This window comes from Gouania willdenowi, chromosome 16 (assembly GCF_900634775.1).
Source record: "Gouania willdenowi chromosome 16, fGouWil2.1, whole genome shotgun sequence".
In the NCBI taxonomy this organism is placed as follows: domain Eukaryota; kingdom Metazoa; phylum Chordata; class Actinopteri; order Blenniiformes; family Gobiesocidae; genus Gouania; species Gouania willdenowi.
The window spans coordinates 37,033,500-37,052,553 of NC_041059.1; the positions used below are offsets into that span (position 1 = coordinate 37,033,500).

The 19,054-nt window shown below is 37.5% G+C and overlaps 1 protein-coding gene across 2 annotated transcripts in view; it reads left to right on the top strand.

Annotated features, from left to right (window-relative positions):
- ascc3 (activating signal cointegrator 1 complex subunit 3) overlaps positions 1–19,054 on the top strand; it is a 370,966-nt gene that overhangs the window by 346,708 nt on the left and 5,204 nt on the right. For both annotated transcript variants that reach the window (XM_028470288.1, XM_028470287.1), the window contains exons 35-39: positions 5,078–5,189; positions 7,473–7,607; positions 10,523–10,747; positions 15,652–15,803; positions 16,799–16,928. In XM_028470288.1, coding sequence (XP_028326089.1) covers positions 5,078–5,189; positions 7,473–7,607; positions 10,523–10,747; positions 15,652–15,803; positions 16,799–16,928 — 754 coding nt within the window. The remainder of the gene's footprint in view (positions 1–5,077; positions 5,190–7,472; positions 7,608–10,522; positions 10,748–15,651; positions 15,804–16,798; positions 16,929–19,054) is intronic.

Sequence of the window (19,054 nt, forward strand, 5' to 3'; positions counted from 1 at the left end):
CAAAAGTAGACGCGGCTGAAATGATTTTCCTCCGTTGGGTGGCTGAGCTCTCCCTTAGAGATGGGGTGAGAAGCTCAGTCATCCGAGAGGACATAGGAGTAGAGCTGCTCCTCCGCATTAAGAGCCTGATGAAGTGGCTCGGGCACCTGATTAAGGCCACCCAGGTGAGGTGTTCAGAGCATGTCCCTCCAGAAGGAGACCACGACGAAGACCCAGGTGATGCTGGAGAGATTGTCTCTCTGCTGGCCTGGGAACGCCTCGGGAAGAGCTGGACAAATGAGCCGGAGAGAGGAAAGGAAGGGCTTCCCTGCTCAGAATGCTGCCATCACAACCCAACAAATAGTAGAAGATGGATGGATGGATTTGCATTATCACTTGTCAGATGGTTATAACCATGAACATTGTGTTAAATTAATTCAATCGCCACAGTTTGGTCTCAGTATGATCAACATATTTAGCCTTTATTGGAGGTTGTTTATCCAGTAAATGTGTAGCAGCTAAATCTTCTAATCCATCCAACTTTAGCATAAAATACTGATTTCAGCTTCATCAATCTAGTGCTGTGTGCACAGCTCTCCTTGCTGAATTTCAATACAACTGTATTTTATCTCTGCGTAGACACACACACACACGCACACACACACACCCTCAGTATTCCCATGGGTGACATGCATGCTGTGTTCCTGTGCCCAGAGGAGCCTAATGATGATGATGCTTATAGTGTTGTTTTACATTAAAAAAGCCCAGCCACTGGCTGGTGAAATATGTGGGGTGATAAAAATGCTTTGTTAGTGTGGAGAAAAGGGATGGTTGGCATTAAACGTACATTAAATGACCGTTTCACTACTTAACGGCTGCTCCCTGCCTTTAAATGAGGCTCTGCTCTCCCACTAACCAGTGAATGACTTCAATCATCATCATTTGTTTTAATGCATCACAATGAGTGGGTGATATGTGATAGTGAGCTTTCTGGTTCACTTTTATTATGTGCTCAGTTGCAACCTGGTGCTTGGCTAATATTCCTCCCCCACCTGTTAATGAAGTGATTGGTATTCACTCTTGTGGCTGTGGTTGAAGGTTCAGCTTCTCTTTGGACCCATTGAGACAATAAAAACAATGTGTTCACATGAGCTGTGCTGAACGTGTTCATCAAAGCAGTGGTTACACCCTGAGCAGCCATTACATTATGACCGCCTTCCTGTTATTATCCAATTCATTGTCACAGAGCAGTACATTCATGTTGTTCAGCAGTTACATTCCCTTTGGTAGCGAGCTGAGCAATGCTTAAAGCATTACACTAAAGCTCAAATTATTTACTGGCTAGCGTTGATTTAAACAAAGATATTGGCACACATAATAGACCTCATTTATCAGTCTTTCCTATATTCAGATCTGTTTCAACATGCATTCGACCATATTCACGCAAGCTTCGGTATTTATCAATTGTGACGTGAGCGTACGCTACGATCAGATCTAACATCAGGTCTGAGCTTGTGTATGATAATCTGAGTGGATTTGTGGTGCAGAGACTGAAAGTAAATGATTAAACAAACCTCAGCTGTCATTTAAGATAAACAGACACATGTTCAGAACAGATCAAAACAGATTATTAAAGCAAAATAAACAAAATAAAATGATTTTCACGAAGCCATTATTACACATCACTTCTTTGGTTTTCCTTCCATGGAATACTATATAACCGTACAAACCGTCAGAGCAGGAGCCTATAGGTTCACCCATTGCACATAGATGCACATGGGCCACAGCGCTGCTTCTGCTCTGTCTTGGACCAGGTGAACACTGCTGTTCACCCCTGAGAAAGTGTGTGGTACTAAGTTTTTCTACAGCATTGCATTGGTAAATGAAACGCTTTTGATGTGCATAGCGCAGCCTGTGGCGGCTGTACGGAGGACACAGGACCTCATTCGTGCTTTTAAAATTTATAGTGGACCTTAAACTTTTACGTATGTGCAGCAGTATTTTATTAGTAATGTGATTAATTTTAGGTGAAATTGGTTGAAGGCATGATAAGCACAGACGAGGGACAACATTTAGTAATTTATAAGTTTTTTTTAAATGTTTAAATGGTAAATAGATTTGATTTATATAGTTGTAGTTATATAGTTGATGGTCAGCTGGTTTTCCATTTAAAAAATGTTTTCACAGTTTTCCTTTTTCCCCCTTTTTAAATATTACTTTTAGGGGAATAATTATTTGAAGAAAGAAGTGCTGATAGCTGCAGCGTTTTGTTACATTTCTTAATTAGCCCAGTGTTGCTACTATTACTGCTAGACAGAGTCAAGCAGAGTCACCACAAGTCTTTGAACTCATACACAGCAAACAGATACACTCTTATTTGATTTGTTTTGATCAGAAACTCGATTGACAGCCGAGTACAGACATGGGCAACTGACGGCTCGGGGGCCACATGAGGCCCTCGGTTTGATTTAGTACAGCTCCCAAGGCAAATACACAAAATGACAGAAAAATACAGACAAAATGATGCAAAAACAATTATAAAATATAAAAGAGAACTGCAAAAAAAAGAAAAAAAGACATACATTTGCTCTTAAAACCAACAAAAAAACATAAAAATACAATTTAAAAACACTCGGAGCTCCTAAATTTCAGCATATTTCAAGTTTCAGTTTCCGAATTTAATACGTAAAGATTCTGCACATCATACATGTTCCGCAATAAACTCACTTACAGTAGTTGCTTTTATGAATTATGACACTTTTCTTTCTCTTTGTGGGATGTTGCATGTGTTTTGTGCTTCTTTAAAGAAACCATGTGCTATATGACATTCCCACAGTGTACACAAAGATTGATAAATGGAGGTTGTGAGGAAGACGTCTGTGGTTAGATGATGCCTAAGCCTCATATGGCAACTGTTATTCAGTATTCAGTAGGGCTGAGTATGGAATCCATTGTTTGTTTTCTAAATACTGTAAGAAACCATGTTTGTTCATTTTACTGTCAAAGTTAATCAGGCTACCAATTTTAATATTTAAATAATGCAATGTTTGAGTTTTCAGTCAAAATTCCCTTTACAAGTGTTGGCTTTGTGTTGAACAGACACTGCACTATGATGTTCTCCATTGGGGTACAAGACCTTGTGTCAGTTCAGCTAATGATATAAACCAGGGGTGTCAAACTCACTTTAGTTCAGGGGCCAAATATGGACTCACCTTCATGGGCGTGTCTGTTTACATGTCAATCACAACAAAGAGCTTCCTGGAGGCGCGGCTTCTCCAGCTCAGTGCCCCGTCAAAGTAGTCATCAAAGTGGGAATCAATGAAAAAAACACTTTGAGCATGTGTATGAAGCCCAAATAGCACTTTTATGATGTTTGAAGCACAGAAAAGTCCATTTAGCATAGCATGGGCCCTTTAACACTGGCATGAATGTTGATAATGTGGCCCTACTGTGATAACGGTTGCCCATTCCTGCTCTAAAGGGCCGGATTTGGCCCCCGGGCCTTGAGTTTGAGACGTGACAAACTTTACATCAGGCGACTCTTTGAGCACCAGGCATGATTTTGGGAACCATTTGTGTTTATTTTCTGTTTCTGTCACATAACCATGTTCAGATAACTCGTAAATATTACACTTAGACAAGAACCTGCTCATCTAACTTCAGAGCACGGAAATTATTCAACCACTCTCCCTCGTGCTAAGAAGCTGCAGCTCAAATCAAATCATTACACACGAGGAACGATGAGTAATTCTGTGCTGCCAGCCCAACGCTGTTCATTTACAGATGTTCCAGCTGTTTTTGTTAAATAGAACAAGTTAAAATCCTGACCAATCAATGGTGATTTTATCAGTCCGATGTCATGTCTGTCATTGGTCCAGCTGATGTTTTCTCTCTATTGCTAACTGCTACCAGTAACATGTATGGATGTGTCAATGGGCTGTTCCTGTGCAGTTAGCCGTTAAATGATATTAAAAATCATGTCTAAAAAAGAAAGAACTTCTGAAATAATAACAGAAGAATGGCAGAGCTAAGCACTAACTCACATATGTGTTGGGAGTTTGCATGGAAATTATTATTATTTTTTATCACACCCAAGTTAAAAACACATCATACAGAGAAAAGTGTTAAATGCTGGCGTTATTCAGGAAATCATTGCCATGTGTTCTGGGAGTGTTTGGGGTTGAAAACATTTTGTTATGATTTATTTCATTTCATTTATTTTCCTTCTGTCATGGTAAAGATCACAATTTTTTCACAAGGAATATTTAACTTCATTACATTCCCTGTCCAAGAAGCAGGACTCAATCACAAATATTAAACAATTGGTCTGCCAAGTTTACACTAAGATGATATTACAGCATTATTCAAAAAATAATGAATAAATAATACATTAACAATTTGAAAGACTTACATACCTACTCTCAGCACCAAAATATGAAAACAAATCACACTCTAAACCATGTTCATAATGCCTTAGGAGTCTCTTTTTATACATTTGTTTAAACTGAAATACATTCAAACAGACATGCATATCTGCATTTCCACAAAATAATGGAGGAAATATTAACAGAAAGTTGTCCAATCACCTCAAAACTTTTTTCTCAGGAAGAGATGACCCTCATGGGGAATTTGAATAAAACAATTATTCATAATAATAATAACTGCAGCAAAGAAAAACATCAAGAGAAGATGAACGAACCCTGAACCTCCCAAAATAACGGAATGGATAGTGAATTAAATACATCAAATTTAAAAGGATGTGAACAAAATAGGTCTCCTTTATGGATAAGAATAAATATATTGTGAACAGGATTGACTGACAAGAAGCACAGGTAGTTCCTGTCAAAGGGAAACACCTTTAAACTATTAGAATGTCTCCTTGAGAAAGTGTTGAACTATCTTTGTTGTTTTGGTTTTATACATCCCAGTTTCTGAAAAAGAGGAACAAACAGGTTTTGTTGTACTGTATTTAAAATGTATTTTTAAATTATGAACAAATACAGATGTGAAATGTATGTATGTGTTCACTGGAATATTCAAATTTGTTTTTAAATAAATGCCTAACAATGTTTAATATTTTTTCGTTTTTTTTTTTTAGTTATTACAACCTGGAAGATGTTAGCCACAAGTCCATCAACAAATTTCTGTCCAGCCTGGTGGAGAAAAGCCTGAGGGAGCTGGAGTGCTCCTATTGCATGGAGATCAAAGAGGTGTGTCTGTGTGTGTGTCTGTGTGTGTGTCTGTGTGTTTCATATGCTAATGCTCACTGGGGTCAAATCCTGCACTTCTTGCAGCGTTACCTTTGATAGCATGTGCCGACAAAGAAAAAAAAAAACAATTCTGGCCCTTTAGAGCATCTGATTCAGAAAACCAAAAAGTCAGAGAAACCATGAATTTTTGTCCAAATTAAAATGTCTCAGCTAGATATTTCCAAATAATTGTACAACTTTAATGAAACTCCACAATATTTTCCCCACACTTATATCACATGATAGAAGTCAAATTGTTTTAAGAACCCTCGATTTTTTTGCGCATGTTTCTTCAAATTATTCCACAAAATCCCCAAATTACATAATAATTTGCCTCAAAATTATTGGTTTGATATTATCAATGTTGTGCATATTTTATCATTTATTTATACGTGGAAATGCAAACTACAGCAGAATAATGATTAAATGACTCATTTTCCTGTCTAAAATCTACAGCCCACTTAAGATACACTGCTCAATATTTGGCCCCTGAACTAAAATGCAGATATGTTTTATAATAGTTTTTAACTCTTTCTGCTTCAGAAAACTAGATTAAACTAAAAGTAGATAAAGGCAGGACGACTAAAACTAGTTTTGTCAAACGTCAACTAAAATCCAAAGTTGGATGAATATAATAATTCCAGCAAGTTAATTTTGTCTTCTTTGTTTTGAAATAATAAGTTACGGTTACTTTTATTCAGACAACTTTTTTCAGGAAATCATTTTGATCTCTTGACATGTTTCAACTGCCAAATGTCAGTCTTCCTCACAGGCATCTGCTGATTGCTTTGATGTACCACGCCCCCTGTTTTTACTTTCCGGCACCTGCGACTTTCTTCTCCAGAGATGACAGGCAGGAATTGTGGGGATGGGAAATCATGTGTGTTTGCTGGGGTGTCAAACTCATTTTAGTTCAGGGGCCAAATACAGACCAGTTTGAGCTTCAATGGACCACACATTTTAGGGAGGAAAAAGAGAAAATTCAACATTAATGTGCCCTGGTTTGCACTTTCACATATAAATGATGTACAGTATAAATGATAACGTTTCTGAGTACCCGCATATCAGTTTTCACTTAAACTCCTCGATTTTGGAGAAATATTTTGAAGAAAATTTGCCAGATTTTGGAAAAATTGAGAGTTCTTTCTACAATTTGTGATTAAAAATGACGGACCTCATGTGATATAAGAACTGGAAAACTAAGATCTGCAAATATTGTGGGTTTTAACAGAATGTTTGTATTTGGAGGCACTGAGATATCTGCAACTCAACAAGTTTATCATTTAAAAAATGTTTCAAGTTTTTTCTATTAATTTAACTTTTTCGAGCGGGCCAAATTTGATGCTGTAAAGCAGGGGTTCTCAACCTTGGGGTCGCGAGACACTGGGAGGTCACCAGATGTCTTTAAGAAAATAAGATGAGTTTTTTTTAACAATAAAACCAATTCTTGCTTATTTTTACCCTTTTTCTGCAACTACACCAAATTTGCCACTTTTTAACCTATTTTCATCACTTTTTATTGCCATGTTTTTGTTCCTTTTAATGCATTTTTGCTGCATTACTCCTGTTTCTGCCACTTCTCCATCACATTTCAATACATTTTATACACATTTGTCTTTTCCATTCTTGTCACTTTTAATCTTTTTTCACCATATTTCATGCTTATTTTTACCAATTCAACCACATTCCTGATTTGTCATGCCTTTTATTTCCCAGTTTAAAATAATTGTTCCTACTTTAGTCTGCCACTAAGCCACCATTGACACTTTGAACCCTTTTTACCACCTTTTCTGTCTATATTTGACCACTGTAATTTGCAACTTTTAACAAATTTCTGTGGATTTAAAAATTCATTCCATTTCACCACTTTTTCCACCATTTTTGGTCACTTACAACCCATTTTATTTCTGATTAAAACAAGCATTTCTATCTTAAGGATGAATATATGCTATGACACAAATAATAATCAACTTCCTGGACAACAGTGGATATTATTCAGATGAATAAATAAATAAATGTGGTTATCACAGATTCATAGAACAATGGACCATCATTTTACTGACTTTAAGGATGGACCCAAAAAATCTCTCCCCTTTATTCCCCCTTATAGATGGTCCTGTCTCCACATGACTCTTTTTCAATGTTCTAAAGGTTGAGAACCACTGTTCTAAATGCCCGTTTTTGGCCCGTGGTCTATAGTATTTACAATATATCCCAGTCATTGTTGGCTTTGCTTCCCTCTAGGATGATCGAACCATTGAGCCTTTGACCTACGGACGTATCTCCTCCTACTACTACTTGAAGCATCAGACAGTACGCATGTTTAAAGAGCGTCTGAGAGCTGAGCTTCCCCTCCATGAGCTGCTCTCTGTCCTCACGGTGAGACTCTCATTTTCTCATTCTTTCATTCTCTCATTTTCTCATTCTATCATTTCTTCATTCTTTCATTCTTTCATTCTGTCATTGTCTCATTTTGTCATTCTTTCATTCTGTCATTGTCTCATTCTCTCATTCTGTCATTTTCTCATCTTCTCATTTTCTCATTCACTCATTCTCTCATTTTCTCATTTTCTCATTCTTTCATTCTGTCATTGTCTCATTCTCTCATTCTGTCATTTTCTCATCTTCTCATTTTCTCATTCACTCATTCTCTCATTTTCTCATTTTCTCATTCTCTCATTCTCTCATTTTCTCATTCTTTCATTCTGTCATTGTCTCATTCTCTCATTCTGTCTTTTTCTCATTTTCTCGTTCTCTCATTTTCTTCCTAGAGCATCAAACCTAACTCCTATTGGGGTTATCACAGGCTCTTTAGCTCAAATTAAAAGTTTCAATGAAAACACAGGGTTGGGGTCGATTATAATTGTAATCGCATATTTGATAATTAATTACAATTATGACATAATTGTATGTGAAACATCTGGTGCTGTTGTAATCTTAATTGAATTATAATTGAGTTCAGGATAATTGACTTTATAATTGCAATGGTCATGGAAATTCTACAAAAACTGTCATTAACAATTTATTTAAACACAAACCTGGGGAAACATGTTCCAGTTCTATATCTTACACACATATGTAGTTAACAATTATTAAAATGTGTTTAATTTTACATTTCCCCACTACTTATCATTAAAACATTTAAATCGAGAGATATACTGAAAGAGAAAAGGCTCAGATCACACCAAAAATATAATTTAATACCAATGTTTTCATGGATAAGGAAGTCTATCAAGTTAACCAAGAGATAAAAAAACTTATCGATAATATTTTTAGCATATTTTACAGCCAATTTAAAACATTGGTCAAAACAGACTTATCATAAGAGATGCTAACAGAAAGCTAACATAAGACCACAGTTTATAGGGCTATTTATTTCAGACTTAGTAATTGTGATTAATTGAAATTGAAATTTAGTAATTGAGAATCTAATTTTAATTGAGTTTCAGGGGGAAAATAATAGTTGGAATTTTAATTGAAACTGGATATCATTATTGAGCTATAATTGAACATGGATAATTGAAGACGTAATTGTATTTGAAAAATGTAATTGACCTCTATCCTGGATCTAACTCTCCAGAACTGAATGATTTATGCTTTAAAGTGATCTATATTGTATAGTCCTGTACATTTATAAACCATCGTATTGTTTCAGTGCAAGAACATAGAAATAGCAGGATCAAATAAAATAAAAGTAAAGGTAAATAACTGCTCCTAACTTATAAGTTAACAAAAAGGAAATAGATCTATTGGGTTTATAAATTAGTAGATGAGACTTCAGAGGATTACCTCAGCAGTAATTAGATTCTACAGATCTATTGTTCTGTCTAACTTTATCTAATACAGTGACGACCTATTTTCATTTTCACTTTTTTGTTCTGTTTTTGTTTCGTCTTTCCTTTTGAATTTCACACATTTTGTTTGGTTCATGTCACATTCATAATTTGTTATGTAATAGTGTGTCAAATGTCAAATTACAGTATTTTGTGGAGGATGAGACGCTATTTTTTCCATCTAAAGTTGAGGGTGTGGCCTATGCGGCGGTGCGCTCTGTGTGGATTTTTCAATCAGTCACACACGTGTCCAGTGAAAGCTGGTGTCTGGAGGCAGAATATTAGTGACAGCAGAATGAAATGAACTGTAACAGCCACTGAACATCATGGTGAACTGAACGCTTAGAAACGAGCTTTGGATAATGTAGGAAAGTGATGGTCTCACAGGTTTAATAACAGGACGGAGGCGTCATGGTCTGTGTGCAGGACAGTGTCTGATCATGGAGTGACAGCAGACGTCATACTACTGCTGAATATTTGTTTTAATTTATATATAAAATAAGATTTCTGATTGTTTAAATAAAAATCAAATACCGGTAATAAATTGAAGTACGTGGAGCGATGCTGGATTGTACGGATTTATGAGAGCGAATAAAAAGTACAATAAGGTTTAAAATGTAAGATATCTCAGACAGTTTTTAATAGTTAATAATAAACAGCATCAAGTGTCAAATCACTGCATTACGTTTATCAGGAGAGATCACACACAGGACAGAGGCTGACAGCTGACGTATCTGACACACACACACACAGAGAGAGAGAGCGCTGAAACACTCCAGATAAAGTAAAGATCAGCCAGGTATTGATTGAAAGAAACAACAAACAGCATAAAGTTGCCAAATCAGCACGTTACATTTGTTCAGAAGCGATAGTGTCCGTATTCTGACTCTGAGTCTGATCCACATGATCACTGCTGAGGCGATGGTGCACGAGGAGCAGACGGAGGTGTGTATCAGTGGATCCAGTAAAAAGTGACCATAAAAAGCTGTAAATGGACTGATATGTAGACGTGGAGTAGTGAGGATGTGATTTCATGTTGAAACTGATCAGAATACATAGAAAAACACAAGAGAACACCAGGCCGTTCTGATTGGCCGAGTCATTTCGCCTTTATTTGTGCTCTGCATTTAACCCACTGGGCAGCCATTTTTTTGCCTGGGGAGCAGTTGGGGACTTGATCAACACAGTGATTGCCCAGGTGAGATTCTAACCGGCAACCCTTCGACGCTCGCCCAGCTTCCTTAGCCACTAGGCCACCACCCAACCAGGCCCGACCCTGCTTAGCTTCCAAGATCAGACAAGATCAGGCGTTTTCAGGGTGGTATGGCCGTAAGCTGAAGGGCACCCTCATCAGCCAATAGGGTGTGGCCTATGTTACGATGTGGCCAATAAAGCAGTGCCCTTTATAGTCCTGAAGTTACTGTATTCTATTTGAATCTAATCTATTGTGATATATTTTAGGATGCTGAGGAATACGCCGAGCTTCCCGTCAGACACAACGAGGACCAGCTCAACAGCCAGCTGGCTCAGCAGCTCCCCCTGCAGGTCAACCCTCACTCCTTTGACAGTGCCCACACTAAAACTCATCTGCTGCTGCAGGCCCACTTCAGCCATGCCCCCGTGCCCTGCAGCGACTACACCACCGACACCAAGACGGTGCTGGACAACGCCATCCGAGTCTGTCAGGTACGTTTTTACTATGTGACGACGAGTGTAGCGTGTGAAGCGATGCAGCCACTACAGCATGATGCTGCCACCACCGTACCTCACAGTGGGGTTGATGTGCAGTGTCAAAAAATAGAGCTACTCAGGTTTTATTTTTATTATTTCATTTTCCTTTGACTTCCCATTTATGTGACGTTGTGTTGGTCTATCACAGAAAACAAATGATTGTAATGTAACAAAACAAGAACAAATTCAAGGGCCGTTAATGCTTTTTCATGGCTCTGTTTATGTGTCTGATGACTTGGAGTAAAACTGTTCGTCATATTACTGAATAATGCACCTCTGGTTCTGATTGGTTTATTTTAAGAGAGAATAACCTCTGACCTGTCGACTGATGGATGGAAATGTGTTTCTGTGTAAAATTGATCACACTTAAAACAATCTTTACACACTTAAAACAGTATATGAGGATACAATACTATATACTAGAGGTTCTCAACCTTTTCCCAGCCCGCGACCCCCAAAATGAAGGTCCCACTGTCGCTGAAGGTGATTGAACACAGGCATGAACATTGAAGAACAGTCATGTAGAGACAGGGTCATCTATAAGGGGGAATAAAGGGGAGAGATTTTTGGGGTCCATCCATAAAGTCAGCAAAAATGATGGTCCATTGTTCAATGAATCTGTGAAAACCACATTTATTTATTCATATGAGTAATATCCACTGTTATCCAGGAGGTTTATTATTATTTGCATATAGTCATCTTAAAGATGTAAATCATTGTTTTAATCAGGAGTCAAATTGACCAAAGAGGGTGAAAAGGTGATGAAATTGGATTTAAAAAATACATAAATTGGTTAAAAGTAGTAAAAACAGACAGAAAAGTGGTAAAAAGGGTTCAAAGTGTCATGATTGGAACAATTAATTTAAAGTGGCAAATAATGGGCATGAGAAAATGAATGTGGTTAAATTGGCAAAAATAATCATGAATAAAGGTTAAAAGTGACAATAATGGGTGGAAAAGTGGTGAAAAAATGTGCAGAAAAGGCATTGAAATTTAATGGAGTATGAGTAATGTAGCAAAAATGCATTAAAAGGAGCAAAAATATGACAAGAAAAAGTGATGAAAATAGGTTTAGATATATAGATATATAAGTTTGGTGTAGTTGCAGAAAAAAAGTAAAAAATAAGCAAAAATTGGCTCAAATTGTTAAAAAAAATATTCTTAGTTTCTTATAGTCATCTGGTGATGCCCTCCCAATCCCTCCATTATACAATGAAAATAAACACAGTAGCCTTCTACAACACACTGTCACCAAACTTTTTCCTTATACTTATATTGTCTCTCTCTCAAAGATTAAAGCACTGCAGTAATAGCTTCAACGTGCCACAGTGTTACATGTCTCACCCGTTGTGTGTTCATGGTACACGCGTGTGCCTGTGCAGGCGTGGTTATAAAACACTGCTCGGAGCGATATGCAACGCGTGCAGATTGACTTTCTCTTCAAAGCTTGTCTGAGCTTCTGTTAGCCATTATCCACAGGTCGTGTGCACGTGTATACCATGTGCACGTGTATACCATGTGCTTGTAGTTTACTATGCAGAGAACGTATGTGACTGGTCCTCTTCTGTTTACACACACAGCTTCTTTAGGTGACCGGGCATTTTGCTCTGCTGCTCCGAGGCTGTGGAACACCCTCCCTGCCCGCTTCAGGGCCCCACAGACTATTCATGTTTTTAAACAAGGTCTTTTTACAAAAGCTTTCTGACAAATGTAATTGTATTGATTTTATTCGCTGTCAGTTTTATTATTGCTTTTATCTGTTGAATTATTAGCTTTTTCTCTCTGCCCTTGTCTCTGTAGCACTTTGAGATTTCTAAATGAAAAGTGCTTTACAAATTAAAGTTGTTATTATTATTATTTAGGCTGTGTGCACTGAGGTGATAAAAGCTTTGATACAGTTTAACTAAGGTTGTAATTGGGTTATTTCAACCTCCCCAACCCAGTCCAGCTCGGATGCTCCACAAAGTGGGGTACACAAATTGTCATGGGCGTACGTGTACGGCAAGCCGTTTTAACATTTGATAAGTTGCGCTACTTGTAATTATAGATACAGTATTTATAATTACATTTTGACATGTAATTCCAAGTCCACATAGCCACAATGTAATCTTAATCTATTGCACTTTTAATCATTGATATCAACAATTCTGTTTTCACTAGTTACACTATTAATTGTAGATATTAACAATTACGTTCTCACTAGTGGAAATCGCTGTTGTAGATGTCTGAAAGTTCATTACAACCAGTCAAAATGTCCCATTGACTTCCATTCAAAGTTTTTTCCAGATATCGACAATTCAATTTTGACATGTGCCAATTCCAAGACCACATATCCATAACATAGTTTTGACTAGTTGCAATGTTAGATGTTTATCTCCATTTCTATGGATCTACAATTTAGGACACTCTGGGACAATTTAAGACACTCTGGGACAATGTAGGACAATTTAGGATACTGTGGGACAATTTAGAACACTCTGGGACAATGTAGGACAATTTAGAACACTCTGGGACAATGTAGGACAATTTAGGATACTGTGGGACAATTTAGAACACTCTGGGACAATGTGGGACAATTTAGAACACTCTGGGACAATGTGGGACAATTTAAGACACTCTGGGACAATTTACGACACTCTGGGACAATGTAGGACAATTTAGGACAATGTAGGATAATTTAGGACACTCTGGGACAATGTGGGACAATTTAGAACACTGGGACAATGTAGGACAATTTAGGACACTCTGGGACAATTTAGGACAATGTGGGACAATTTAGAACACTCTGGGACAATGTAGGACAATTTACGACACTCTGGGACAATGTAGGACAATTTAAGACACTCTGGGACAATGTGGGACAATTTACGACACTCTGGGACAATTTGAGTGTCCCAAAGTATCCTAAATTGTCGCAGAATGTCCTACTGGAACATTGTAGGACACTCCATGTACCTCTTACTCCAGCACACTTAGAAAACACAATAATGTAATGTCATTGACACTGTGGCCCTACAGTGACATTTACCTATCCTGTTTAGGAATAATATATAATAAAACATTAATAACAATCTGTAGGGACACAATAAAACATCTCATCACTCGATTTATTTATTTGATTAACCTACTGGCATTTTCAGTGAGAAAAATCTTTTTCATCATCCTGAAACTGTGACATACAACTCACTACATCTTTAATGAGAAGGGTTAGGTTGACAGGATGCACAGAACTCTGCAACTCTGAAAATCCACTTTCACACAAGTATGTGATGTTAAAGGGCATCAAAGTCTTGACAGCATGTTTTGCTAGCTCTAATCATATTTACTCTTTTGAAATAAGATTATTTCACTGTCACCTCGAGAAGGTAGTCTTATGGTAGCCCATGTGTAATTTGTGGCAATGCATGGAGGCTCCTGACCATAGGTGGATTTTGAGATTGTTGTCAGGGGGGGTATATACAATATATAGACCGTCTTGAGATTTGCGCCAATCAATGCATTACGTCACTGCCGTGTCACCGGAGCTGATAGGTTTCCACTTTCTTCTATGTGTTAATTTCCACCGGGTCCGCTGCAGTGTGTGTCTGCTCCTTCCCAGATGTGGTAGTCCGGTGCCCTCCGCCAGATGTACGCAGGGCTTCTATTTCTGGCGGACACCGGAGCACGACGCATCAATCAGCTCAGAGCAAATGAAGCTAAACTGGAAATTAAGCACGTACTCCGCAATAAAATATCGGGTTACTTTTCAAAATAAAACACTTCAGATTATATTTAAAGTAAATACATCACCAAAAACATCATAATGTGTAAAAACAAATTCACATCCACTATATTGATTCCTCTCATACTGTAACTCACTGTAAACTGCAGCAACTTTGATTTAGTTCATGTTTTAATGGTGCAGTTTTATCTCTTCTCTGTTGAATGTTGATAAAAAATGTGGCTATGACAAATCCAGAGTCAAACAATTCTTGTTCTCCTTCGTTAGCAACACTGACCTGTTTTTCTGTTTATTGTTGCGTTTATAACACATACATTTAACTGCGTTCTCGCGCGATTATATAAATATCGTGAGAACTGCTCTGTCTCGTGACGTCACAGTCGTTCAACCGGAGCGCACCGCGGCGCACTCAAAACGCAACCGTTCGGATTTAGCGGACAGCGGTGAAAAACCGGATTGGTGCCGTGGCGCAGCGGAGACGTATCCAGTGGAAACCCCGGGTAACATATACAATAATGCAAAAACGATTAGTAACATAATTGATAATGTTGACTACAGAGGTTTGCATTGAAGCGTTGTTTATAAATTCATGATAAAATCAGGCGGGCGGACGCATTCTGCTTCATTTTTGCTGCAGTACCAAACATGAACTGCTGGGTAAAGTGTTGCTTCATCATTTACATTGTGAAGAAGAATTGTGCAACAGAAGAAGAACCAACCTAAAGTCTCAAAAGTTTGAATCCATTTCACTGAAAATGTAGACTACACACTTGAGGTAGATATATATTTACCCTGGGGGTACCCATACCCCTATGTGGGAACCTAGGAATTAGTTCATCTTTGACTAATGTCCAAATGCTCCTCCCTTGGGTTCTTTGTAATGTGCTGCTAACACTCAGTAATCCACAGTGAACCACATGAGGAGCCTCAATGGAAGCTGTGGAATGGCTTCATACTAAAACACATTGGATCAGCGATTGAAAACACTATTTATTTATAAGTGGGTTTTCATTAGAAGCATGCAACGAAACCAATGGGAGTCGAACTCCCAACCAGGTTTAACAACCATGACCTAAATGTCTCCAACGTAGGGGACAGACAAAGTGGTCCTCTATTCACACTGCCCTCTTGGTTTCAGGCCATGCTGGATGTAGCTGCTAATGAAGGCTGGCTGGTCACAGCCATCAGCATCTGTAACCTGGTTCAGATGATCGTCCAAGGTCGCTGGTTAGATGACTCAGCATTCCTGACGCTGCCTCACTTTCAACAGCATCACCTCTACTTGTTCAGGTACAGTATGAAACATGAAGCTGTGATCCACTCAGTTTAAAAGGTCCAAGCTAACTTTTTATCCTGGGATTAGTTTCATGTTTCTTGTCATTTGACTCCAGCTTCAACACATTTTCAGGACATCCCACATAATTCTGAAATCATTACTAATTGTTCCTTAATTATTCAATAGTCACACTGTAAATGTTTAGTTTCATCAGATCAAAAATTTTTAAAATATTTTTACATTTTCAGTTTCCAATATGTCAGGAACGACATCACATAAGAAACTGAAATTTGATATAGTGATACAGCTCCACCTACTCTCTGAGAATATAGAAAAATATGTGCTATACATCCTATCTGATGGACATGACAGATGGACATGTTTGGTCCTTCAGTAAACAACTTAGCATATACCTCAGCTCCCTGTAATTTAATCAGCTCTGATCTATGTACATACAGTAGACTGTTCACATCATTAATGATTAGTCACATATATGCTTTGGTTCTTGGGTTTTTACTATTTTCATTGATCTATAACTGCATGTGGGAATGTTTTAACTTATAGTATAAAGGTTACTCTTTCTTGGGATATAAAATAATTTTTCTTTAATTTGGACCCCAACTATATTCTGAGAGTGTAACTATTATTATACCCACATTTCAGTTTCCTATGTGATGTATTTTTGAGATATTGAAAGCTGAAAATGAAACGACATGGAATCACCCTCAGTCCTTTTTAATGCTCAAAGGCAGATATCTTATCTTATATAAAGTGTTTATTAAAACCAATAAAGGATCAAATCAGCAAAAGTACATTTCATATCCATTTACTGATTGAAGTCATTTAGCCATTTATAGGCTACGTATATATATGACAACAGGCAGGAAGTTGGTTCCATCTGTGTATAAATGGCATCACAGGAACAAGAATCATTAGCAGTCGTTCCTGGTCAGGCTGCATGATGTCTGTTGGATCATGATCTTTATACTTTGCTCTGATCTTTGTGTAGAAAATGGGCAGCGAAGAAGAGCCGAGGGCCAATTGAAAGTCTTCCTGAGCTCATCGCCGTCTGTGGGGGGAAAGAAAACGTATTTGCTTCTATTGTCGGCCAAGAGTTTCAATCAAGTCACGTTGCACAGGTAAGAGTATTATTAATAAATATGTTGCACTGATAGAGAATATAAATGTGAGATGTATGACAGTAGTGAATACTCACCACCTGCTCTGAGAGCTCCACATGTAGCAAACAGTAAATAAACTTCATTTATACTGCGTTTTCTTTTTTTTATGCCTACGCTGAAGTTTTCCTAAAGCGCTTTACAATATCAACTCATTCACACACCAATGGAACTGCAGAAGTGTTAATTACTGCCATGACCACAGTGTCCAGGTTCCACCACAAGCCTGGAGCTTCAACCAATCAGAGTGTCCATTACAAAGACCATGACCTCCCCCCCGTCATGACCCCCCTCTGTGTCAGCTTCTCTAATTAAAACATTAGATGTGCTGCAGTGTTTGTGTCTGACACCCTAAAAAGCGGCGTTCGAAGTCCCTCCCTCTCGCCCTCAGCACAATAAACGATGTGATTGGAGATCAGGAGGGGGCGGGGCCATCATTAGGATAGTTTGAGTTATATAACGTGGATTATTGTCCATGTCAGTGACGTGGGGGTAGGTGGAGCCCTAGATGCACACATTTATTAACGCAATAGAAGGATTTTCTTGCATATATTGAGTGTTTTTTCACTAAAAGGGTGTGACTGAATATAATTTACAGAAAAATTCTAATTCTATTTCAAATTTGGCCTTAATTAAAATATTCAGTTGTTTAAAAAAAAATGTTTGGATTGTTCTTTAGTTTTATTCCATATGTTTTAACAAAACAATAGCAAGAAAAACAAGATGTCATTATATTAAAAAAAAAACCTTTTTTCTTAAAATGTATATGTTTTACAAAAAACAGTCATCTTATTTTTGAAGTTTAGAGTTTAAGGGTTGTTTAGGGTCTGATGGTGGAGTCACGGTACTGTCTGACTCACACTGAACTTTTTCACTAAGAATTTATATGTAGACGACTTGGAAAACCAAACATGTTACACGCACGTTTATTGAATATATTAAACAGACTGTGGAACGTCAACATGTCAGTAAATGAATAATTAAACATGTATGTTAGTGACATAAATAGAGAAAGCAGTGGGCATGCTCTGACCTGCTGCGTCACACGTGAAGTCGCTCTTTTTAAACAGGGAATGAGAATATTTAAATCATACAGAAAACAGGTTTACAGAGCAGTCAAGTGGACAGATGAACCTTCTATTATAATTGTTAGCATTTGACATGCCAATGATGTAGAAGAATGACTTACTTTTGTCACTGTTCATGCTGTGTAGTCATCACCACCAACCTGATCAGATCATAGAAAAGCTCCGGCTGTTTTTCAAACATGACTTTTTATTTCATCTCCATTAGCTTTGGCTGGAGCCATTGCTGCCCTTCCCTTGGAGTCCACACCCAATACAACGGTGTTTTTAGTGCAGTATACAATTACATTCAACACATCACACAACAAAGCAACACAAACAACAACTAAAACAAAAACAACATTCATACAGTCGGACCTATAGTTCCAATTAACAAATCCTTCAACATGTCTTTTAACATCAGATGATTGGTTATATAGCAATATACACTTACAATATGTTAATATTAGGGATGTAACAATTAATCGTAAGGCAGTTAAAAATCGATTCATAGGTATCACGGTTGATATCGATATCCACAAGTGTAGGCGGCAGGCGGAGTCTGCTAATACTTTCTTTCTGGCCGCCTTCTACTCTTAAATATGTTAATAAATGATTCATTGCCCCTTTAGCACCGAAAGAATATCTGTAATATTACTTGAATATCTGTAAAAGTCACGTTTTTCTATTAGCTCTGTCTGCTAGCACAGCTTCTCTTCTTCACTGCAAGAATTTCTGCATGCCAACCGACCACTGTGTTATCAGCGCCCTCTGCTGGTCCAAACAAATATGCAAATATGACGTAAATCAGTGTAATCACGTTTTTTTTTTTTTTAAAGTCCAATTGTTAAGGGACAAAATACATTTTCAGTTGCACTTTTAAAAAGAAAAAGAACCATTATGCAGTTTTGCATTGTTTATTATAGAACCAGAATTTAAATTAATAGGCTTCATTTTCATTTGTATTATTCCTTTATTTATTTCATTCAAGATTTATTTTTAGTTAAATTGCATTGTTTTGAA